Source organism: Myotis yumanensis, unplaced genomic scaffold, assembly GCF_028538775.1.
Source record: "Myotis yumanensis isolate MYYU_CA2020_CCGP unplaced genomic scaffold, mMyoYum1.0.hap1 SCAF_5, whole genome shotgun sequence".
NCBI classification, from domain to species: domain Eukaryota; kingdom Metazoa; phylum Chordata; class Mammalia; order Chiroptera; family Vespertilionidae; genus Myotis; species Myotis yumanensis.
In genome coordinates this window covers 27,491,392-27,516,773 of record NW_027223756.1, presented here as the reverse complement: position 1 = coordinate 27,516,773, position 25,382 = coordinate 27,491,392, and the positions used below count along the sequence as shown (strand labels likewise).

General features: G+C 39.2%; 1 protein-coding gene across 2 annotated transcripts in view; it reads left to right on the top strand.

Moving 5' to 3' along the window:
• NDFIP1 (Nedd4 family interacting protein 1) overlaps positions 1 to 25,382 on the top strand; it is a 47,289-nt gene that overhangs the window by 1,955 nt on the left and 19,952 nt on the right. For both annotated transcript variants that reach the window (XM_070414718.1, XM_070414717.1), the window contains exon 2: positions 20,606 to 20,696. In XM_070414718.1, coding sequence (XP_070270819.1) covers positions 20,606 to 20,696 — 91 coding nt within the window. The remainder of the gene's footprint in view (positions 1 to 20,605; positions 20,697 to 25,382) is intronic.

Below are 25,382 nucleotides of genomic sequence, written 5' to 3'. Positions count from 1 at the left end.
CTTGGTGTAGTATTTAATAGCTTTAAATACACAAAATTGAGGTATGTTAGGGAGAGCCCATCATTATTTTGAAGAAATAAGCTTCAAAAGAGAGTGAAAAAGAGAAATGATCTCCTTAGAAAAATTGGAAAATATGAAAGCCAAGAAAAACAACCAACCCACAACAAAAACCTATCACCCATAGATAACCAAAGTTAATATTTTGATGTGTATCTCTGGATTTATAGCTATGCAAATACAAGTGTATAGATCAGTGTATATGTGTACAGATAAAGAAAGCTAATATTGATTTACTATGAGCATTTACTATGCTTCAATCACTGCACTAACTGCTTTACATCCATTTTTTCACTTAAATCCTCACAAAACCCTATGAGGCAGGGTTTGGTAATGTATCAGTGGTTGCCAGCCGGTGGTCGGCAGACCACTGGTGGTCCGTGAGGTCCAAAATGTTGGCGACCGCTGGTATAGATGACAATGAAGACTCCAAGAGGCTCAGTAACTTGCTCAAGGTCACAGCTTCTAAGTAGTGATTACAAGGATAAACACACACTCACCTTCTTAAAACACAGGCTCATGGTCCAAATATAGGCATATGCACCCATACATACATATACAGGCACAACTTGGTACACACAAGTGCAATTTTACTGATTATACTTTACACACACTTTGTACAAATGTACACATGTATATGTTTATATACCCATATGTACATGTGTGTATCATGTTCAAAGACACATGTGCATTAGCAAATTTGCATGTATATTCATGTACATGTATACATGCACATGCATGCAAAGGCACGCAATATAGCTATATAATAAGATGAGTTCACATTTTTATGTGTGTATAGCATGTAATTGTATGGCTGCACCATAATTTAACCAGTTGCTCATTGTTGGTCACTAAGGATGTTTAAATTTTTCATTCATTGAACTTTCTTTTACGTGCATCTTCATCTATTTCCTTGGTATAAGTTTCTAGATGTGGAAATGTTTGGTCAGAGAATATGCATATTTAAAAGACTTCTGAATTATAGAATGTTGGTGAATTATCCAGGCAACTTGATATGAGCATGATACTCTTTGGTTGCTACAAAAGGCCATTCTGACTTCTGTTTGATCTCTTTAATCAAATTGAGCTTGTCTTCTATTGAAGTAAATGTAATGAAAACCATGTGATTATTTCATAAATGCAAACACAATTTTGCCTTTAAAGGTCTTTTTATTGGTCATGCAGTATATGCACAACGTGAATTTAGCATCATGACAGACTATCCAGAAAGACTGGGCTCATAGCTTCCTAGCAGCTTTATCCCTCTCTGCCTTTTTTTTGCATTTTAAAACTGAGATTGTGTGTCCAAACATTCTGAAGCACTGTTTGAGAAAGGTCAAGGGTAGGACAATTGTTGAGATAACCTGTTAAGTATTGCATTTATTCCTGTTCATCCATTCCAAGCCCTCTTTGCCTCACTGGAATAGAGCTTTGCCTATATCATGAATTTTGCCAAATGCTTTCTAAAATACTTTGAGATATAAAATTTACAATTTTAACCATTTTTAAGGGTATAGTCTGTTTAGTAGCATTAAATACATTCACATTGTTGGGCAACCATAACCACCATCCATTTCCAGAACTTTTTCATCTTTCCCAACTGAAACTCCATACACATTAAATATTAACTCCCCATTTCTTTCTCCAACCCCTGACAGCCATCATTCTATTTTCTGTCTATGAATTTATTACTCAGAGTACCTCATGTATAAGTATTTGTCCTTTTGTGACTGCTTATTTCATTTAGCATAATGTTCTCAAGGTTGATCCATATTGTCACCTATATCAGAATTTCCTTCTGTTTTAAGGCTGAATGATATTCTGTTGTATGTATATGTCATATTTTGTTTATCCATTCTTCCACAGATGGACACTGGGGGGCTTTTCACCTTTTGATCATTGTAAACAATGCTGCTGTGAATATGGGCATACAGTTATCTCTTGAGTGCCTGCTTTAAAGTCTTTTGGATATATACTCAGAAGTGGAATTGCTGGTTCATATGATATTAATTTTTGAGAGCCTGCTATACTGTTTTCCATAGCAGTGCACCACCTTATTTATTTATTTATTTAAATCCTCACCAGAGAGGATATTTTTTTCAGTTGATTTCTAGAGAGTAGAAGGGAGGAAGAAGGGGAAGGGAGTGAGGCTGGCAGGGAGGGAGGGTGAGAAGGAGGGAGAAGAGAAACATCCATGTGAGAGATACTAGTACATCGATTGATTGCCTCCTACACGCGCCCCCACCAGGGCTGGGGAAACTGCAACCTGGACTCTTGACTGGGAATCCAACCTGTGACACTTTGGTCTGAGGGAATGACGCTCTAACCACTGAGCAACCAGCCAGGGCAGCTGTGCACCAAGCGAGTGTAGTACATCCTGTTGTTAAATTAACCTGACTTTCCAAATAGCACAATTTATGTTAAAAATTCTAAATACTAGCTCTAAATACTGATAGACTTTAAGAATGTTTCTAGTGGAATATTTCCTTACTGATTAAAGAAGTTCCTTTCACATGCATATTTGTGTATATACCACCCCCCAGCAACTTAGTATAACCTTTGACAGCTTTTCTTTTTAAGTTCATGTATTACAGTAATATTAGGAATCAGAGGCTAGAATGGGATTTGGAGGTCTTTCTGGAGGTAGGATAGTTTATGAATAGAATTACAGCACAAGGGGCTAGGAAGTGGATTCTGTTTAATTTATTCAGTGCTTGACTGTGGTATTTAAACATTTCTTGTAGTACAGTAGTACACACATACATTCTTCATATATCAGAGTCCCACAGTAACTTTGTAAAGGATAACTTGATTTCCCTTACCTCAAGTTTGGTGTGCATTCTTCAGGCTTTTTTCTTATTTTTCATTTGCTTTAAAAATGTATTTACATTTTTAAAAAAATAAGCTTTCCTTTTTAAAAAAAATATATTTTATTGATTTTGGAGAGGAAGAGAGAGATAGAAACATCAATGATGAGAATCATTGATCGGCTGTCTCTTGCACGCCCCCTACTGGGGATCGAGCCCAGCCATGTGCCCTTGGCTGGAATCAAACCTGGGACCCTTCAGTCCGCAGGCTGACGCTCTGTGCACCGAGCCAAGCCAGCTAGGGCGTGTTTTTGTTTGTTTTTTTTTTTAGTATGTTTTTATTGATTTCAGAGAGGAAGGGAGGAGAGAGAAAGACAGAAACATCAATGATGTGAGAGAATCATTGATCGCCTGCCTGATGCATGGCCCCTCCTGGCGATCGAGCCCACAGCCCAGGCATGTGCCCTTGACTGGAATCGAACTTGGGGCCCTTCGGTCGGCAGACTGACACTCTGCTCTGAGCCACATCAGCCAGGGTTGAGCTGTACTTCTTGTAACATTTTTAGAATTTCAGAAACATTGAGAAGATAATACAGTTTTCATATATGCCCAGACCCCAGTTTCTTCTGTTAACATTTTACATTCATATGGTACATTTGAGACAATTAATGAACCAATATTGATGTATTATCCTATATAATAAAAGGCTAATATGCAAATTGTCCCCTCGACCAGGAGTTCGACCAGGGGGTGGGGTGGTGCCGGAAGCCGGTCCATCCTTGCTGCTTGACACAGTCGCTGCAGGAAAGAAACATCTGCACCGCATATGTTTCAAGGGACCTGGCATATATAGCATACTGTTCTTAATATGTTTGCTCTCCTTAGCGCCATGTGTTTTAACCAAGGTCACCTCTCTGAGAAAGGTTGTTTCCCCAGGTGGGGATATTTCCCTGAGGTTAGGGAGGGGATACAACCCCTTAATTAAGTACCAGACGGGTAGTTAAGCTACATAATCTTTACTCCCTGGAATGGAGATAAGAAATGCCCTAACCTTTGTAATAGAAATTGACAGGATTAAAATTGGCTGGTAAAAATATAGATGTAACAAGACAATAAACATCAGATCCTCATCAGATCCTGATCAGATCCTAACCAGAACTTGGCTGGAGATCCTAGTGACAGAACCTGGCGAAGCTGCTGATCAACTGAACGCTGCTGCCTCCGTGTCATCCCTTCTTCGCCGACTCTGTCCGCACCTTTGGGAACCCCTGGACCTGCTGGTGTTGGACCCCAGCATATAGTGCCCAACATGGTGCTGCTGGAGGCGTTGTGCATGACTGGGGCCATTGTCCTGGCCATTAGCCTAGCCCTGCCACTGGAGTTAACCCGAGAGGGCTTAGACCCTGTGAATTATAACAGATGGGTAATACGCATATCCCATCTTTTGGACAACTTTGCTCTGTGCATGTTGGTACTGATAGCTAATCTCATGTTATCCTTGCTTCTGCATGGACAGGAGAAGCCTTTAAAGATGTTAAGTCAGCCATAACCAGTGTGGCTCAGTGGATAGAGCGTCAGCCTGCGGACTCAAGGGTCCCAGGTTCGATTCCAGTCAAGATGTAACAGGAGAATAAAGACAGATCCTGGCTAGAGGTCCTGACTAGGCTGCTGATCAACTGAAGGCTGTCTTCGTGTCATTCCTTCTTCGCGGACTCCGTCCACACCTTTGGGGACCCCTGGACCTGCTGGGGTTGGACTCCAGCAGGGTGGGGCCGGCCGGCCAACCGCCTGTGGCCCCTACCCCCGGTTGGCCTACTCCATCCCGATCGGGAATTTGTGCACCTCTAGTTATTAACTAAAGTCCATGATTTATTTAGATGTTTGGTTTATCTAACCTCCTTTTCCTGTTCAGGATCCCGCACAGGTTACCACATTACATTTGATTATCATGTCTCTTTAGGTTCCTCTTGGCTGTGATAGTTTCTCAAAATTTCCTTGTTTTTGATGACAGTTTATAGGAGTATTGGCCATGTATTGATTGAGTGTCCCTCAATTGGGATTTGTCTGATGCTTTTCTTATGATTAGATTGGGGTTATGGATTTTGGGGGAAGACCATATAAGCAAAGTGTCGTTTTCGTCACATTATATCAAGAATGCATACATCAACATGACTTATCATTGTTGATTTGACCTTGATCACTTGATTGAAGTAGTGTTTGTCAGGTTTCTCTACTGTGAAATTAGTCTCCCTCCCCCCACCTTTTCATGCTGTACAGTTTGGAAGAAAGTCCAACCCACTATGCACAACCCACCCTTAAGGATTGGGGAGTTATACTCTGCTACCTCATTGAGTGCAGAGTATCTGTGTAAATTATTTGGAAATTTTCTGCATGGGACATTTGTCTCCTCCATTTATTTTTCCAACTAGAGGCCCAGTGCACGAAATTTGTGCACTTGGGTGGGTCCCTCAGCCCAGCCTGCGCCCTCTGGCAGTCCAGGAGCCCTTGGGGGATGTCTGACTGACGGCTTAGGCCTGCTCCCCACGACAGTCAGACATCCTTAGTGCTGCTGTGGAGGCAGAAGAGGCTCCTGCCACCGCCGCTGTGCTTGCCAGCCGTGAGCCCGGCTCAGGGCTTCTGGCTGAGCGGCGCCCCCGCTGTGGGAGCACACTGACCACCAGAGGGCAGCTCCTGCATTGAGCACCTGCCCCCTGGTTGTCAGTGCGCGTCATAGCAACCAGTCATTCTGCCCTTCAGTCGATTTGCATATTAGCCTTTTATTATATAGTATGATATCAGTATGGACTCATTTATTTTATCCTTTGGGTTACAATACAATACTACTTTATTTTCTTGCTCAAACTGTTCCAGCTTTGGCCATTGGGAACTCTTTCAGTTGGCACCTGTGTCTCTTTGACAAAGCTCCATCATTGTTGTTGTTTTAAAGCACTTCCTCACTTTTTGGCAGGAGGCTCATCATGTATATTTCCTGTGCCTCCTAGAATCAGCCATTTCTCAAGGAGCCCTGGTTGCATTTATTAGAAACCAAGGTCTGAGCTCACTGCTACTAGGGTATCATTGCTTGTAGGCCTTCTAAGCTGACAGAGTAAAGAAATATATGTGTGTATATGTATCTTTAAAATTTTTCTATATGTAACCATCTATATTAAACTAGCTGACTCTAATCTGTTACTACATAAATCTCTCTAGTCCCCTCCCCTCCCTTTCCTATAAACTCCCAGTCCAACAGTGAGAAATCCTGCTTCCACAATCCACTATCCACTTACCTAATTCTTTAATTCTAATATACATGTGTAGCAGTGTCAGAATTGTTAACCCCACACCCCTATGGGAAATAGTTTTATCAGCCAGAGGACAGGGTGTAATAGTTACAGATTCTTTTGCCTTTAGTCATACAGACTACTCATTTCCAAAGTGATTTAGGTACTTACTTTCCCCCATGTTCTTCCATGGGGTTGTATCATACATTTATAATGCATTTTAATTGTTTTGTCACATTCTGCAAACCATACTGGAAACTACCACCAACTTAAATGGTGTTTTTAAAAATTTTGCATACATTCAAGTTCATTCTTTGTGCTGTAAAGTTCTATAGGTTTTGACAAATGCATAGCATCATTTTTTTCCTTGCATTTTAAACAATACTTTTTAAGAAAAATGGTTGACGTGAGCCCTTTTTTATTTTCCAATTTTTCTATTAAATATTCCTTTTTGAAAACTTGAATGGAAATAATTTCAAGTTTACAGAAAATTTCAAGAACAGTATAAAATAACACCCATATGTATTGCCCAGATTTATCTTAAATATTAAGGTTTGCTTAACAATGGATACAATCCTATAAAAATTGAATGAATTACAAGTAAAATCTAAGTCCTTTTACCCACCATAATCCTTTTTCTATAGGATTCAATGCTTATTTTACTATTTACTTTGTTATTCAATTATTTTTAATTTACTTTGTCCTCATTACATTTAGATGAAATTCTGTAGATTAGGGAGTCAGGTATATAGTTTCCTTAGTATTCTCAAGCTTTCATTTTAGGAGCTTTATGTTACAGCATCCAAACTTTTCATATAGCTTTGTATTAGTAAGCAGTTTTGAAGCTTGTAATGTAGACTTCAGTATCTAGAAGGTTCACCTGGGGCCCTAAGTAGAGGCTGATTTGGGAGAACATAAAAGGACTTTATTAAAACATTTAATCACCAATAGTCCAGTCTCTGTTATGAAGTAAGTGGTTGTGTGACTGTGGGCAAGAACTTTAACCTCCTTCTAGCCTTCATTTTCTTATGTAAAATGAGGTAGTTGGACTAGATAATTTTGACTATTTGCAGCTTTAAAGTGTGGTGTGTGTGTAGAAACTGGTGGCAGAGAGACACTACTATTGATGATTTAGGAAATTTCTTTTGTAATACATAATTATTTTTAAAAGCAGATAGGTGAGTTTATGCCAAAAGAAAGAAGTTATGCATGATTTAAAGATACAGAAAATATCTTCTTAATAGTACATTTTAAAAGAATGAGTCACTGATAAAAATACAGAATACTGTTTTGTAATTTTGCAGTAGTAAAAACATTCTGTTTGTCTTAGCCTTCTGGTCAGCCTCAAACAAACATTGTGTATCATGGCAAAAATTTAATAATGCTTTTATAAATCAGAAAAATTAATAAATTTTAATATGTTCAAATAAATTATTTTTAGAGCAATTTTAGTTCACAATAAAGTCAATCTTTTAAAAGCAAGGAAATGTTAATTTTAAAAGTTTAACTTTTTAAAAAGAATCTGGCTCTTTGATTTCTAGTATTCTTATTCGTTGCTTTTAGTAGTTGCATTTTCAGAAGTTTTGAAAACCTGCTTATATTACTATAGAAACAGCATAAGAAGGATGATAGAGTTATCTGCAGCCTCAGAGATCTTATACATGGTTGAAGGAGGTTGATAGGAGATTGTTTTCAACTCTTGTCCTTATGTTGCTGAATTGCATTTTCAGATATACAGTATTTTAAAGTGTGCTCACAGTCAGTTCTCAGTCATGCATGTTTAGGAGCAGCATTAGGTTGCTTAAATTATTATTTAGCTTTCCCTAGCTAATGCTTTAGTTATTTCTGAGAAATAAACTCTTTTTTTAAAAAAAAAAAAATGGACTGACTTTCTAATTCAGTGATAGTACCAAAGAATAGTTAATGATGAAGGAAAATTCCACCATATAGTGAGTAAAAAGGTTATAGATTATTTTTATTCCCCCTAAAGGCTAGAAGGATATCTGAAAGATGGGATCATTGTGATTTTTATTTTCTTCTCTGTATGTTTATCAGGTTTTCTCCTTGTGAAAGTACACATTTTTAATCAAGAAGAAAAAAGTATTTTAAAAAATCCTCTGTTCTTTTTTCATGATTGTAAAAATGTTATTTTTGTGCTTGTGTTAGAATATGTCTAGAGTACAATGTATATTTCTCCCACAATTTGTATCTTGGTTTTCAAAATGTCAAGCTACCATTCACCAAAGATTTTTCATTTGTAATTTAAGTGGCATTTATGAAGTGCCAGGTTACATGTTTAAATGTTATGGAATGCACAAGGATGCGCCACAGGCCTTCCTGGTTATAAGTTTACTAAGTACCCGTGGGCTGCTGCTTTGTTTGTTGTCTTTCTGCCTTTTCCTCCCTTCCTTTTTTTCTTTTCTTTTTCTCTCTCTTTTTTTCTTCTTTCCCTTACTTAATAGTACCCTGCACAATTTTATGCACAGATTAAGTACTCACGAAATTCCTGTTGAGTGACTAATCAATGAGATTATATTATAGTATCCTATCTAATAATAGACAAAGATTGAAATTGACCATACCTTCGCTACGCCTCCCATTGGCTAATCAGCAAGATATGCAAATTAACCGCCAAAAAAGATGGCGGTTAATTTGCATATGTAGGCTCAAAGCGGCGGAGCGAAGACTGAGGCCGGCTCCAGCCGCCGGAGCCGCGAGAGGCTTGGAGGCGCCTTCGCTGCCGGGTGTCGGAGGAAAACCGGTGCCGGCAGCCAGGGGAAGAGAAGGCCTATTGCACGAATCTTTTCGTGCAACAGGCCTCTAGTTATATAATATTAATTATAGTAATTCAGAGAATGAGATAGTTGATAATTTAGAGAATGGGATAGCAGATAAAAGGTATCATTTTGAGATAGAAGAAGTCACTTGGTTCCAGAAACTACTGGGAAGCTTCTGAGATGAAACTTGAGCCTGACCTTGAAGGATGGGTAAGATGGACATGAGGGAGACAAGGACTTTTGGGAGAAATGGTGGATTCTCGTGATCTGTTTGCCACGGGTAACTTGTTCAGTTCCTATAAGGCATCATCCTCTCTGGCCCGGAGACCCTCTGTACTCTATTTCCTCTACCTGAAATGGCCCCTCTCCCCTACCTCCCCGCCCCCCACCTTAATTTTGGTAGTCGGTCCTAAGGGGAGTTTGAGTATCTTCTCCTTCCCTTAATTAGATTAGTTTCTGCAACAGCATGGATGGAACTGGAGAGCATTATGCTAAGTGAAATAAGCCAGTCAATGAAAGAAAAATACCACATGATCTCACTCATTTATGGATAATAAAGACCATTATAAACTGATGAACAAAAATAGATAGAGAGGCAGAGCAGCACCAAACAGACTGTCAAACTACAGCAGGAAGGCTGGGGAGGGTTGGGGTGGGCGGTAAGAGATAAACAGAAGGACTTGTATGCATGCATATAAGCATAACCAATGGACTCAAGACACTGGGGGTAGGGGAGGCAGGGGGAAGGTCAAGGGGGAAAAAAGGAGACATATGTACTACTCTTTGTAATACTTTAAGCAATAAAAAAAAATTAAAAAAAATTAGATTAGTTTCCCCTGAGCAAGGCATTCCCCTTTTGTGACACATTTTGTAATCATATTTTTACCTTTTCTTTTTACTTTTTATTTTGGTTTTATATCAAAGGTGTACACACATAAAGGTTAGAATCAAGTAGATTTTTTAGGCTATTAACAACAGCAGCAGTCTTCTGCTTACCCCACCTTCTCCTTAGTTCTTTTAGCTGTTACTTTTGCTTTTTTGCGATTATATTTGTAGTTAAATAACATTTACAATGTGCGTTTTAATTTTTCTGTTTTCAGCATTTTAAGATAAATATTTTTATTGACTTAAGAGGGAGGGGTGGAGAGAAAGGGAGAGAGAAACATCAATTGGCTTCCTCCCGCCTGCCCCCTCCCCTACTGGGGATGGAGCCCACAACCCCGGCATGTGCCCTGACTGGGAATTGAACTGGTGACCTCTTGGTGTATGGAACGACACTTAACCAACCGAGCCACATTGGCTTGGACAGTTTTCTCTTTTTTGCGGGGCAGGGAGAGGGGAAGGGAGGATTAATCCTCACCTGAGGATATTTTTCCATTGATCTTTTAGAGAGAGTTAGAGTGGAAGAGAGGGAAAGACAGAAACATTGATGTGAGAGAAACAAATGGATGGTTGCCTCCTACACAGACCAGGGCCTTGGCCAGTGAGGAACCTGCAACCAAGGTAGGTGCCCTTGATGGAATCAAACCTGGGACCCTTTGATCTGCAGGCCAACACTATCCACTGAGCCAGACCACCTAGGGCGGTTTTCTGTATTTTTAAAATTGATATCAGTATGGGATATAAGGATTTAGCTCTCTTTTACCGCTCACACAACACTTCCTGTTTCTCCATTTTTCTAATATAGTTATATCTATATGTGGTTAGATTGATAATGAGCGTTTCAATAGTTGAAAATATGTAGTATACTGTGATTACTATTCTTTGAACAGTACTTGATTTTCCCTAAAGTTATTTTTTTGTTTGCTTAAATTTCTATGTACATATCATAAATTTGCCAATAGTACTAATTCATCCTCAGGCTCTCACCTAATAATCTTAATAGTTTTTTGTTATGTTCAAACATATCAGATATTTTCTTGACTTCATTTAGGGGGTGTGGAGCTCTTTCCTGGTCTTCTGACCTGTCCTAGAAGGTTGCTCTTCAGTTGTCATTCTGGGGATTTCCTTTCCCAATCCTTTTCATTGAAGTGCCTTTCCTTGAGTCACATATTTCTCTCTTGGTTTACTGCTTCATTTTCATGGAACACACCTCCAGTATCCTTCTGAGGAAGAATGCATGGGAGGTTAACTTATCTTCACACTTACTTAGATTTCTGTGTTGGAAGCATTTTCCTCTAGAATTTTGAAGGCATTTCTTCAATTGCCTTCTAGGTTCCACTGTTGCTATTAAGAAGCCTGAAGCCAATTATGATGACTGATTCTTAGATGTGGCCTACTTTCTCAGCCCTTAGGAGCCTCCTTTTATCCTCAGTGTTCTTAAATTTCACTATGTTGTAGCTTGGTGTAAATCTATTTTCATCCATTGTGCCAGTTACTTAGTGGGGATTTTTGGTCTGGAAGCTCATGTCTGTCAGTTCTGAAAAAAATTTTGAAGTATGTATTTGATTTTTCTTTGATTTGATTTTTTCCCCTTTTCTCTTTGCAATTTGGACTTCTTGTATGGATTCTTTACATTATAAAAATCTCTTATATATTTCACCTCTGTCTTTTTCTCTACTTTCTCTGAGCCATTCTCAATTTTATATTCTCTTTGATACAATTTTAATTTCTTTTGTCATTTAATTTTTTTGCTATTTATTTATTTTTTAATATGTTTTTGTTGATTTTTAGAGAGAGGAAGGGAGAAAGATAGAAACATTGATGAGAGAGAAACATCATCAATTGGCTGCCTCCTTCATGCCCTCTACTGGGTATTGAGCCCACAACCCCAGGCACGTGCCCTAACCGGGCATCGAACCAGTGACTTCTTGGTTCATAGGTCTATGCTCAACCATTGAGCCACATCGGCTGGGTTACTGTCTTTTTAAAAATGTCAGTAGTTCCTTTACTTGATATTTTATGTTTTACCAAGATAGTCTTTCTAGTATACTTCGAGATGAGACACTGTGGGCCCATTATTTCATGACCATATTTCTAATGCATATTTGTTTGAGTATGTAAGTATTAAAATAATTCTGATATTTGCCAATTGAATATATATGTAAATCTGTATATCTGCAACCCTACTTGAGTCTACAGTGAATCTCTGTAGTTATGTCTAATCCAAAAATCCCTCCAATTGTCTCTTTAGTTTTATTGAATTTATTGACGTGACATTGGTTAACAAAATTATGCAGTGGTTCTCAACCTTCCTAATGCTGCGACCCTTTAATACAGTTCCTCATGTTGTGGTGACCCCCAACCATAAAATTATTTTCATTGCTACTTCATAACTGTAATTTTGCTACTGTTATGAATCGTAATGTAAATATCTGATATGCTATATGTGTTTTCCGATGGTCGAGACCCACAGGTTGAGAACCGCTGTTAGGTTCTGTAATATATCTGTTTATTATGTGTTCATCATCCCAATCTGTTGAATTTTCAAAACTCTTCTCTAATTGTTCCCCTTCTTCTTTTTTAAAATAGCACCCTTGTTATATGGTTCTATTTTTTTCTCTTGTTTTTCTGAGAGTATTGAATTTTTTTTCCTCTCTTTTAAAAGTTTTCATCGTCAGCATAGTTGTTTCCTCTGCATTGCATTTACTCTCTTTCCTTTGACCTTTTATGACCTTTTATGTTAGAAGCTTGCTTTTGGTGCATGGTGATCTTTGCCTGCTTGGTTAAGAGTGCATGGTCTGTACAGCAGTTTGGAAGTTGCTCAGTATGCTTGATGGAGCTTCTCATTGAGGTCTGTAATTAGCGTGACCTGACTAGGCTTTTTCTTTGAGTGATAGTGGCTTCATGTCTTTACTCCGGCTGGTCATTTCCCCAAAGAACAGGCCTGGCTGCTAGTATTCTGGGATCTGATTGGGGGGAAAAGGCTGGGGAATATCAACATTTAGTACATAAATCTCTCAATCGCTTTTTTCTGATATGCTACTCTTTCTCCTAAAACTCTGTGTCTCCAGCCCATAGATCTCTGCTTTACTTTCACCAGAGAATAAATCTCTAATCTTCTAATGGGGATTCTGGAAGCTGTGTGTGTTTAACTGTATCACTAACCTTTCTTTCTGCGTTTAAATCTCATTTTCACTCATACTTGCACCAGTACCTGGTGCTACCCATTCCTTTTTTCTTTTTCTTTTTAAAATTTATCTTTATTGTTGACAGTATTACAGATGTCCCCTTTTTTTTCCATATTGACCTCCTCCTTCCCGCACCCATGTCTCCCCTCTCCCACCCAGGCCTTCACCACACTATCGTATGTGTCCATGGGTTATGCATATCCTATATAATAAAGAGCTAATATGCTAATTAGACCAAACAGCAGAACGACCATCCGGGCCACCTTCTGGACGAAGCCCAGGCTGCAAGGGCCAAGGCAGCACCCGGGGCAGCTGTGAGAGCCTACCCTTGCACAAATTCCGTGCTTGGGCCTCTAGTATGCATCTAAGTTCTTTGGCTAATCTCTCCCCACCCACCCCTGCCTTCTCTCTGAGATTCATCAGGCTATTCCATGATTCTATGTCTCTAGATCTATTTTGTTCATCAGTTTATTTTATTCATTAGATTCTACATATGAGTGAGATCATATGATACTTGTTTTCCTCTGACTGGCCTATTTCGCTTAGCGTAATACTCTCCAGGTCCCTCCATGCTGTCTTTTTTTTTTTTTTGGGCAACTGAATAGTATTCCATGTGGTGCCACTGATTCTTGAGAGTATAGTGCAAGAGAGGTTGTTTTTCTGCTTTCTGGTTTAGGATTCCGTTTCTTGGGTCTACTATGTTACTGCTTCTAGCTTTCAGGATTTTATTGCTGCTTCCACCATAGTTACTTATCTTTTGCCTTAAAATTAACAATTCGTTAAAAAATATATTTTTTTATTGATTTTTTACAGAGAGGAAGGGAGAGGGAAAGAGATTTAGAAACATCGATGAGAGAGAAACATCTATCAGCTGCGTCCTGCACACCCCCCACCGGGTCTGTGCCCACAATCAAGGTACATGCCCTTGACCGGAATCGAACCTGGGACCCTTGAGTCCACAGGCTGACGCTCTATCCACTGAGCCAAACCGGCTAGGGCTAAAATTAACAATTTTAACATTTACATTTAAGAGGGTTTTGGAAGGGATAAGAGGCACATGTGTGTGTTTAATCTTTAACTGGAACATTATAATTGTAATTACTTCTTTTGATTGACCTTTTTTACTAAATGACAGGCTTAGTGAGGTAAAAAACACTAGTCATGTTCACTGTTGTGTCCTCAGACTGCACAGCCATCCTGGCCTGATGTGATCATTGAATGGTGTTAAGTTAATGTATCAGTTAAACACTTGTATAATGGAAGTTCTGTGATGATGGGGTAGAGAGAACAATATGAAATGCCTGCTACATTTCCCTCTTGACTCTCTTCTTGCAGGAGAAGGGGACCTCATGATTAGGCCTAAATTAAGACAGGCTCTTTTGAATAGAATACCTTGTCCCACCATAATCTCTGCCCTAGCATGCTGGACACTAGGTAGCTGTGGTGGCATCGGTATCATTATCATCATCATCGTAAGCAAGCATAGCTTTGGAACTTCTCATCCTGACGGAGAGTTCAGTAGCTCATGGGCTAGCAAAGCCAAGCAGGCTGCATGCATCCAGCACATGTCCCTGGGTTGTAGGCATGTCCTTGTCACTTTCAGTGCCTATATATTTGACTTCACTGTCTTTTTAGTGTAGACTATTTCATTTTTTGCATATGCCACTTTGTTGTTTTTAATAAATGTGAACCGGTAGTTAAGATTAGTTGCCATTTCTTCATGTAGTTTTCTGTTAGAGCTCCACATCAGGCTTTGTGAACATGATGTGCCACTCACTGTTAACACTCCGGTGTGGGGTGAATTTCCCGCCAAAATATAAGATGGCGCGGGCAATTATTTAGGTTTCCCGCGCAAAATCAGGGATTTTTATGATACCTATTACCCCAATGGGTATGAAACGGTTCGCATACGCAGGTAGGTATCTTTGTGAACGGCAAACAAACAAATATTTGGTAATACGCAGTTACAATCGGCCCGAGTTTACACGTTTCCCGCACTCCACCGCAAATCTATATGAACCGAGTTAAGACGGCTCCCGCGGAGTACTCGCAATTCACGCGAGCCGACTTAACTCGTTTCCCGCACTCCAAGTGTTAAGTCCTGGGTGAACGCATGCAGCCATAAAACATGCAAAGGTCCCAGTCTACAAGAGCTCACAGTCTACATCTCACATCCTCCGACAGCTCCTTTTTCCTCCTTTCTGGATTGTTAGTGAAGTAGGGTTCCCACCAGTAATGTATAAGGGTTCCCACTTTCCACACACACTCAACAGTGCTTGTTATTTTCTTTTTCATTTTTTTATGGCCATATTAGTGGATGTGAAGTGGTATCTCATGGTTTTGATTTGCATTTCTCTGATGACTAATGATATTGAGGATCTTGTGTATACTGGCTACTTATATATCTTCTATTAAATTTTGTACCCTTTTAAAAATTAGGTTGTCTTTCCATTATTGAGATTCTCTTTGTCAGAATTATTTACCTTATTATAAATGTTATCCCCTAATTAATAATATAGAACTGTTCTTGAATGTAAATAATTTGGTTAGAATAACACAATTTATAGTCAATGTACAATCAGAAATCTACAGTCTATATGTATAGGAAATTTACAGTCCTCACGAACTTTGGCTGTTTCTGAACAACAGTAAAATAGTGTACGCAGTTGTTTATGCACTAGCAGAGCCAGCGCTAAAGAAATGTGCTTATTTACTTTCTGGTAATTATACTGTCTCATTTGGTAGGATTTTAAAGAGTATGCAGAAGTAGTGGGTTGGAATGAGAGGTTTAAAAATTGCATTTTAAGGTAAAAGTTTTATAAATTAACTCTAAAATTAGAAGTGGTAAGTAACATTTAAAGCTAGAGTTTAGGCATTGGTCCAGGATTTTCTGAAATTTACTGATAATCACTTAAAGAAGGGATTTAAAACTTAGGAGAATTTTGTATACTTGAAACCTATATGGTTTTATTAACCAATGTCACCTCAATAAATTAAATAAAAAATACAACTTAAAAAAAATCTTATAATTTTCTTGCTGTTTAAATAAGACTCAACCAAGAAAAAAGTGAGCGGTATGCAAATACTTGTACTTCACGGAATTTTTGGATAGTTCAGCATTATTTTACGCATGGTTTTTGTGTTCATGTGAATTACTAGTATGTGGTATATTTTGATACTACTTCTTGTGTATAAGGATTTATGTATATGTCTTTTTTGTGTGTTTTTTTGTTGTTGTTTTGTAGGGTTTTTTTGTCGTCCCATTCTTAGTGAATAGAGAGAATCCAATTTAAAGACTTTTAAGTGCCTTTAGGTACTGCCACTGGTACAGTTGTAAATTTTGCTCCTTATTTAGGCCTAATCCTAGCCCTGGCTCTGCTATTGCCTAAAAATAGCTCATTTCTAAATTGAAGATTGTTCTTTAGAACTACTTAGGGGAGGCTAGTGAGGAAGTCTTCTTGCTGGGGTGGAAACTCAAATAAGAATTTAAATCTGTAGGTTGTGAGTCTTTAAACTTGTTAAATTCAAGTTTGCTTCTATTAGTAACTAGAGCTGTGAATGATTTCTATACAGGAGATTCTTTAAACTGTTGTGTAGCTAAAACATCATATATTTATTTCTAATAGCAACAGTATAGGTAGGATACACAAGAATGTAGTAAGGAGGAAAACATTATTTTAGATGTGCTATATATATTTCATAGGCAAAATCTAAAGGGCAAAACATTATTACCACCTATTTGTAGGTAAATATTAAACAAGAAATCGAGGGTGATCAAGGCCAAGAGACAATAGCCAATTGTGATAAATCTCAGGTGGGAACATGGACAAGTTTTAGGGTTCTTCTGGGGAGCCATGACAGAGTCTGCTCAGAGAAAAGAGGGGCATCAGGAAAGTGGGAGTGAGGCACAGTAGGGTGTGGCAAAGAGAAAGCCCATCTGAATTGTACGATCATTGGATTATTCCTATCTCAGCAATGGAGATATAGGTAATTATAGGTAGTTTTGTACTACGCTTAGTGCTTTATATGGCATCTAGTTACTTGTATAACTCTTTTTTGGGGGAAAAGCCATTTTTACTTATTTAGAGATAAGTAAAATTGATCAAAATTGTTTAAAAGAATACATGACATAAAAGAATTCAACCCTCAACATGTAGTTATTTATCTGTCACCCTTACATAATGTAAGGATCTCCCCCACCCAGTAACACAGAGCAGGGAGAGAGCAGAAGATCCCACCACTTTTCAAACCTGCCTCTCGCAGTATCTCCTCCAAACCAGGATTCTGTGACAGTAGGTTGTACTCAGGCTTCCACTGACCCAGTTGATAGAAGAGACAGGGTATCTTTCCAATACCAGCCCCACAGTGACAATGACGCTTATTTTCTGAGAGAGGCTCAGGGGAGAGCCTGAAGATCCCTGAGCCCTAGGGATGTGGCAGGGAGGACTGCAAGGAAGGGTTCTCAGGGACAGAAAAGGGGAACCTTAAAAATACATTTTGGAACTAAATAACCAATTTTATAGCCTTAGTGGTTCTCAACCTTCTTAATGTGCCACGACCCTTTAATACAGTTCCTCATGTTGTGGTGACCCCCAACCATAAAATTATTTTCATTGCTACTTCATAACTGTAATTTTGCTACTGTTATGAATCGTAATGTAAATATCTGATATGCTATATGTGTTTTCCGATGGTCGCAATCCACAGGTTGAGAACCTCTAAGGCTTAGAGGTAAGTCCCACTCCAGTTCTAGTGCATATGTGCTCCCCCCCCTCCCCATTAGTGTGCCTGACTTGTTTAACTGGCAGAGTAAATTCATGGCTGTAGATGCCCCCAAAGTCTAAAAAGATGTGTACTTAGGGATTCAGTTGTTTAGCAAGTTATTATTCCCCCAGATGGTGGTCACCAAATACTTGTTGAAGATGGTTGTCTCTTTTCCTCCCACACTGTAGTATTTTATTTTAAACACATTTCTTGACAGAGCCTAAATGTATCACCAGCATTACCGAAAACATGTCGGTACAGTTAAGTCCTGGATCTCTCCAATATGGGGAGCCTCTGTAGTCACAGTGGGTGTTTGTTGTTTTCAGTTGGAAATAATATTAGTATATGATTCTGAAGTGGTGAATCTTAATGGAGCAAAAAAGTCACCTATAAATGTTTCTTTTTTGCTCACCAAAGAGAAAATGGGGGTTTCTGTGACGGTTGGAATTTCTTTGCTCTGTTATCTGTTACTCTGGTGTGGGATGATCAAATTTCTCATTTCCAGGTTGCTAGGAAACAGGCAACCTATCTTATAGATACTGGCGTATTAGACCTCTTTATTCTTTCGACCTCTGTAATTTCTTAGAATTGCCATGCTTCCTTTCTAAAACCTAAATTATGCAGAGGCAACATGATTATTTGACCAAGCTCAGGAAGTATAAAACAATCAAAGATATCAAGCTATGTTTAAAGAACATTACTAGGTTTAAAAAGCATTACTAGCTACAGTATATTAAGGCAGTATTCTTGAAAAGTCCATGTTTGCCTCTGTTTTTGCAGCAGACTCTTGATTTTTAAAAAATATATATTTTTATTGATTTCAGAGAGGAAGGAAAAGGGGGAGAGAGATAGAAACATTAATGATGAGAGGGAACTACCGTGGGGGGATCAAGCTCACAACCCAGCATGTGCCTGTGACCGGAATTGAACCCAGGACCCTTCAGTCCGAAGGCCGATGCTCTATCCACTGAGCCAAACCGAATAGGGCAAGACTCTTGCTTCTTTTTGCAACATTCCGAGGACACAAAGTGTGGTAGGAGTAGGCTGAGAATACCCTGGTAGAGCTTCAGATAATGTTAAAAGTATTCCAAGTGAGCCCGGCCTGTGGCTCTGTGATCATGATTAGAGTCCCGGTCAGATCACATGCCTGGGTTGCAGGCTTGATCCCCAGTTAGGGAGAGTGCAGGAGGCAGCGGATCAGTGCTTCTCTCTCATCATCGATGTTTCTATCTCTTTCTCCCTCTCCCTTCCTCTCTGTGAGGGTAGGCGGGGATAGTATAACAAGTGAACCATGGCCCCAGGAACTCTATTTAAAGAATTTACTGATTTGGTGTCCTAGAAATATTGGCATTACTATAGCTATTTTGCCCATATGTCTTCCTTTAAAAGGAAAAATTCATCTTAGGTTACAATATAATTACTTTGGGAATGCTCTAAGTTTACCATTAGATTACAGGGGTTTAAAAAATGTGATCAGATGGTAGATGTTGATGGAAATTTGATACAGGAATTCATTTGAAATTGAATGCTTTGTAGAATTAATCAGAAAAGTTTTGTTGGCTTTTGATTTTGAATAGTATATGGATTAGAGACTGAGATGGTTAGTTAAAATTTAATGAATTAGGGAGCTCTACTAAATGTTATGACAGGTCAGACTCTCTGTTTTTCTCTCTCAATTCAAGATACAATTCTTTGTAGCAGTTGGTTTAGAGGCTATTTTACGAGTGGCTTAGTTGGCAGTATGTATTATGATGATATACGGCCTGGACGCAGAACCCCCAGTGAGTACTCTGTTATTACTTTACAGATTGATTCCCATTCTCAGCCAGTTTATCTTTTAAATGAGCTGTAGTCTATTGTCACACTGGAAAAATTAAAACAAATGTCTTTGTTCAATGAAGATGAATTGGATAGACTAGCCATATGGCAATAGCAGGAAGACACACTTTCAGTGTGAGTTAAAGTAACTGCAGCTGTAGATTGGACTAGCGAGGAAGTTGTTTAGATGAATTGACAGAGGTTATATGTATAATTGCGTAGAATTTTATGTTTTAATTTAAGATCTAATTTCCATGCCCGAACTGAATATAATGGTAAACCTTGGTTTGTGTGATTTGTCTTTGTCTTAACAGATTATTATTATTAGATTATTTTTGTCACTTAGAAAATTACACAAGTGATAAATGTTCATTACAAAAAGTTAGATGTATGTATAAAAAATATTCCTGTGATCACATCACTTGGAGATAAACCGTGTAAGCTGTAGATGTCTATCATTCTAGACCTCCTTTCCATTAAATATCTTCCAATACCAAATTGTATGATGCATACTGTTTGGTAAATTTAGTTTTGTTTTTTTTATGTAATAGTATTTAGAGTGAATATCTGTTTGAGCCATCAAATTTTCTTTATTTTCATTTTTATAGCTGCTTAGTAGACTTTTGTGAGATGAACTGTAATTTATTCAATAAGTTTCCCATGATTGGAATTGAGGTTGTTTCTAATTTTTGCTCCAATGACATTTACAGTGTTGGGCAGAAGTAGGTTTATAGTTGTTTGTATGGAAAATAAGACAATAAATAATGATACAAGAATAAACTCTTGTGTTTTGCATACTCACAACTTTAAACCTACTTTTGCCCTACCCTGTTTATATACTTTTTTGCCTCTGTCTGATTATTTCCTTAGGATAAATTCCTGGGAGTAGAATACTTTGTAAAGGATTTGCACAACTTAAGACCTTTGTAACAAATTGCCAACTAGCTTTACAGAAAGGCTATTCCAGTTTTCAGGTTCTTCTTTCTCTTACTGGCTTTATACTTGAATTGAAATGTGAACTTTTTATTTAGTTGCAGAATGTGGAAGAGCCTGTACAGCTGGAACAGGTTGCATGTGACGCTCCTCCTCCTTACAGCAGCATCTCTCCAGAGAGTGCAGTAGGTAGGTAATGGGCCAGAGGACCACTGAGCTCTTGAAGTGCACTGAGCCATAGACTTGCCTAGTATGTGTTTATTGGTGTTTATCTTTGCTTCAGCTTCCCCTAAATAGTCTTTGAAATTATATTTAGTTCGTAGCTTGAGGTGGAAAAAAACTAATGTTACTGTTCTGAAAAATAGGTCAAACCCCATTTTATTTTGGAACTCAATTTCATTCCAACAGACTCTCAATGTAAAAGAAGTAGAAATTTAGGGACCAGGTACATTACCTAATTTTTGTCCTTTTTGTAGTTTCCTTATTAGCTATTTTGCTTTTTGTGACTCTAGTACCTATGCTGTGGAATATAGTATGTTACATTCTTTTATGCTAGTAAATTCTTAATTAAAAACAAAACAACTAGAAGTCTCCTCTTTCATTCTGTTTCTCATGTTTTAAATGTTCCTCATAGTTTCCACCTTCCTTAATTAACCTTTCATCTTCCCACATTATGTCAGATTATCTTTTTAATTTTCATGTATAGGTGTAGAAGGAATAGGGAGGAAGAAAACAATCTCATTAGTTGAGGACTTTTGGTAGGTAACTAGAGCTTTCTGATAACCAGTTCTGCTTTTATTGCTGAAAGTTGACCACTTTTAATGAAACCTCTTCCATATTCTCCAAAATAGAACTGAAGCAAGTACATGGCCCATGGTGCCACAACTCAACCCAACCCACTCCCAGGGTGGATAGGCAAGTTGAAGACAGCATTCATACCAAACAGCCTCAGAATCCTTTTCAATACAGCACCTCAGGCAGTTGTCATCAGTTGATGTGAGATTAAATCTTTTGGTAGTCTCTGTGGCCCAAGGCTGCCATTATAATTAGATGATCATAGAAAGTTTCTCACCTCTACTCTGGCTTCAAATTCGGAACCCCATCATTTTGTATTAGTTAAGGTATTTTTATTTATAAGTTTCTGAAACTAACAATGCTAACATGGTTTTAGAAGAATTCTAGGGTGCCTTGCGGAATCAAATTAAGACAACAACATCAAGACTTGGGAAAGAATTGCAATGCTAGTCCTTATTCACTCATCTCTGCCTAGACCAGCAGTCACCAACCTTTCAGACCTCCTGGACCACCAGTGGTCCGTGGACCACCGGTTGGCGACCGCTGGCCTAGATTATTAGTACTGGTCTTCCATTAAATACATTCATGAAAATTCCAACTGATAAATAAGAAATTGGATTTCTGTTTATTAATGATAAAAGTCCTTCATTTTTATATTTTCCTGAATATCTTAGTTTCTATTTTGTGTAAATTTTTATAACCATTTTATTTTATTTTTTAATATATATACTTTTTTATTGTTGATAGTATTATAGATGTCTCCCATTTCCCACCATAACCATTTTAGATAGAAATCTTCCTCAAACACTTCTTTCCCTTATTCACTGACATTTCATATTCTTTTTTTAAAAAAATATATATCTTTATTGATTTCAGAGAGAGAGGGAAATGGGAGAGAGAGATAGAAACATCAATGATGAGAGAGAATCATTGATTGGCTGCCTCCTACATGTCCCCTACTGGGGATCAAGTCTGCTACCTGGGCATGTGCCCTTGACTGGAATCAAACCTGGGACCCTTCAGTCCTCAGGTTGACGCTCTATCCACTGAGCCAAACCACTAGGGCTGTTTAAAAATTTCTTTATGATTTAGGGATTACAACAGAAACAATCTCTGGAAGGTATTATGTTCTGTACTATAGTGGTGATGCCTTTATTCATTGAGATTTGTAGAACTTTTGACTCAAGAACCAAATTTCTCCCTGGTTTGTCAGATAACATCTCCTTTTGCTTTCAGCATGAGTTCCTCTACCTCTTTCTCTTGTTTTATTAATCTTGCTATGGGCCTCAATAGCAGATAACGAAAGTTTCTAATATTGGGTATAAAGGAAAGAAACTGTAGAATAAGGCCTGAAGAGATCTCTCTTGAATAAAGTCTTTGGGTTTTGTGGCATTGTATCCAACTATAGAGGTCTTAAACAAAAAAAACAAACTAACACTTAAGTTCCTAGGTCTCTATGAACTCTTTTAGTTCCAGGTTAGGGAAATAGGTTTTTAGAGATCATAAGTTACTCAAGATCATTCATTTTTTTTATTACTTATGAACTAGGATTTTTCTTTTTTCTTTTTTTCTTAAAGGAAACCTCATTAATGGCTTAAATGGCCTTCCACCTTTTGTTAAATTAACATGGCTTATTTTTAAGATAAATGTTAACTGTGTGGACTTATTAGTCCATTTATGTGAAAAAAGAAACAGAATGCAACACCCATTTTGGTGGGGGGAAAAATAACAAATCAATGTTTTGTATATTCATTTCACCTATTTTAATTTGTGATATATAAAATTTAACAGTAACAAATACTGGATTTTTTGGTACTAAATAAACTTGAAAAGATTGTCAAGTTTTTCATGGAAACTTAAAATTGTATGAGATCTATATGGATGGATTCTATTTTTAAAAAATCTTTTGAGCCGAAACTGGTTTGGCTCAGTGGATAGAGCATCGGCCTGCGGACTGAAGGGTCCCGGGTTCGATTCCGGTCAAGGGTATGTACCTGGGTTGAGGGCACATCCCCAATGGGGGATGTGCGGGAGGCGGCTGATCGATGTTTCTCTCTCATCAATGTTTCTGACTCTCTATCTCCCTTCCTCTCTGTAAAAAATCGGTGAAATATATTTAAAAAAAAAAAAATCTTTTGAAATAGGGAAATTAAAATGTTCGTGTTTTTCCTCAACTTAAATAGTAGATATCAGTTTTATTTTTGTATTAAAAATTACTATGGCAGTGGGCTAATTCAAACTGTACATTTCTGTTTGTGATGTGACTTTAGTATGATTTGATTAAAAGTAAGAAGAAATTTGATAGGAAGTTATATGGAATATTTTATAATATATACATACACGTGTATATGTATACATGCATATCTCTAGCTAATCGAATAAAAGAGAAACATGCAAATTGACCGTACCTTTGCTATGCCCTCAGCCACACCCTCCAGCCAGTCAGAGCGACTATATGCAAATTAACCCAACCAAGATGGCAGCTGGCAGCCACGGAGCTGGAGCAAGCAGGAGGCTTGGTTGCCCCAAGCTTCCTGCCTGCCCTGGCTGGCTGTGGTCTCCGCTAAAGGCAACAAAGTTTCAATTATAGAAGATAAATAAATCCCAGATACCTGCTTCCAGCCAGCCTCCACTGGGAGCTTGGGTGGCTGGGGGCTGTGGCCAGCCTGCAAACAGCCATCAGCCACTCACCCAGGCTGGCCAGGCACCCCAGCAGGGACCCCCACCCTGAAGGGGGTGTGGCCAGCCTGCAAACAGCCACCAGCCCCTCACCTAGACTGGCCAGGCACCGCAGCAGGACCCCCCACCCTGAAGGGGGTGTGGCCAGCCTGAAAACGGCCCTCAGCCCCTCACGCAGGCTGGCCAGGCACCCCAGTGGGAACCCCACCCTGATCCGGGACACCCTTCAGGGCAAACCAGCCAGCCCCCACCCATGCACCAGGCATATAATAAAAGGGTAATATGCAAATTGACCCTAACAGCAGAACGACTGGGAATGACTGGTCACTGTGACACACACTGACCACCAGGGGGCAGACGCTCAATGCAGGAGCTGCCCCCTGGTGGTCAGTGTGCTCCCACAGGGGGAGCTCTGCTCAGCCACAAGCCAGGCTGACAGCTGCTAGCACAGTAGTGATGGCAGGAGCCTCTCCCGCCTCCTCAGCAGTGCTAAGGATGTCCAACTGCAGCTTAGGCCTGGTCCCTGCTGGCAAGTGGACATCCCCTGAGGACTCCTGGGCTGCCAGAGGGATGTCTGACTGCCAGCTTAGGCCGGATCCCCTGGGGAGTGGGCCTAAGTCAGCAGGTGGACATCCCCCGAGGGGTCCCAGACTACCAGAGGGCACAGGCTGGGCTGAGGGACTCACCCCCCCGAGTGCACAAATTTTTGCGCACCGGGCCTCTAGTATATATATATAAAAGCCTAAGTGACCGGCCGACCATGAAGTAGCTAAGATGCTGACCACCAGGGGGCAGACCCTCAACGCAGGAGTGGAAACCATAGGCATGGAAACATGGAAGAGACTGATGAATCTCAGACAGGACGGGGGAGCACGGGAAGAGATTAACTGAAGATCTTATATGCATAGTAGAGGCCTGGTGCATGGATTCATGCACCGGGGGGGTGGGGGGACCTTTAACCTGGCCTGTGCCCTCTCGCAATCTGGGACCCCTCCGGGGATGTTGGACTGCTGGTTTCGGCCCAATCTCCGCAGGTCAGGCCAAGGGATCCCACTGGTGCATGAATCTGTGCACTGGGCCTCTAGTATATGTATATTTATGTACGTATGTTAGTTATTTTGACTTGGGGGAAAAAAACCCCAAGTTTCTTAGGTGGCAGATTTAGTTTAAATAACATGTTTTCCTGTATTTATTTCTAAAAGATTTAATATTTTATATTTCCCATTTACATCTGCATTTCACCTGAAGTTGTTTTTTCTTTCTTTTTGTTTAAACATATTTTTATTGATTTTAGAGAGGCAGGAAGAGGGAGAGAGAGATAGAAACATTAATGATGAGAGAGAATCACTGTTCGGCTGCCTTTCGCACGCCCCCTACATATACCCTGTCATATGCCCTGAC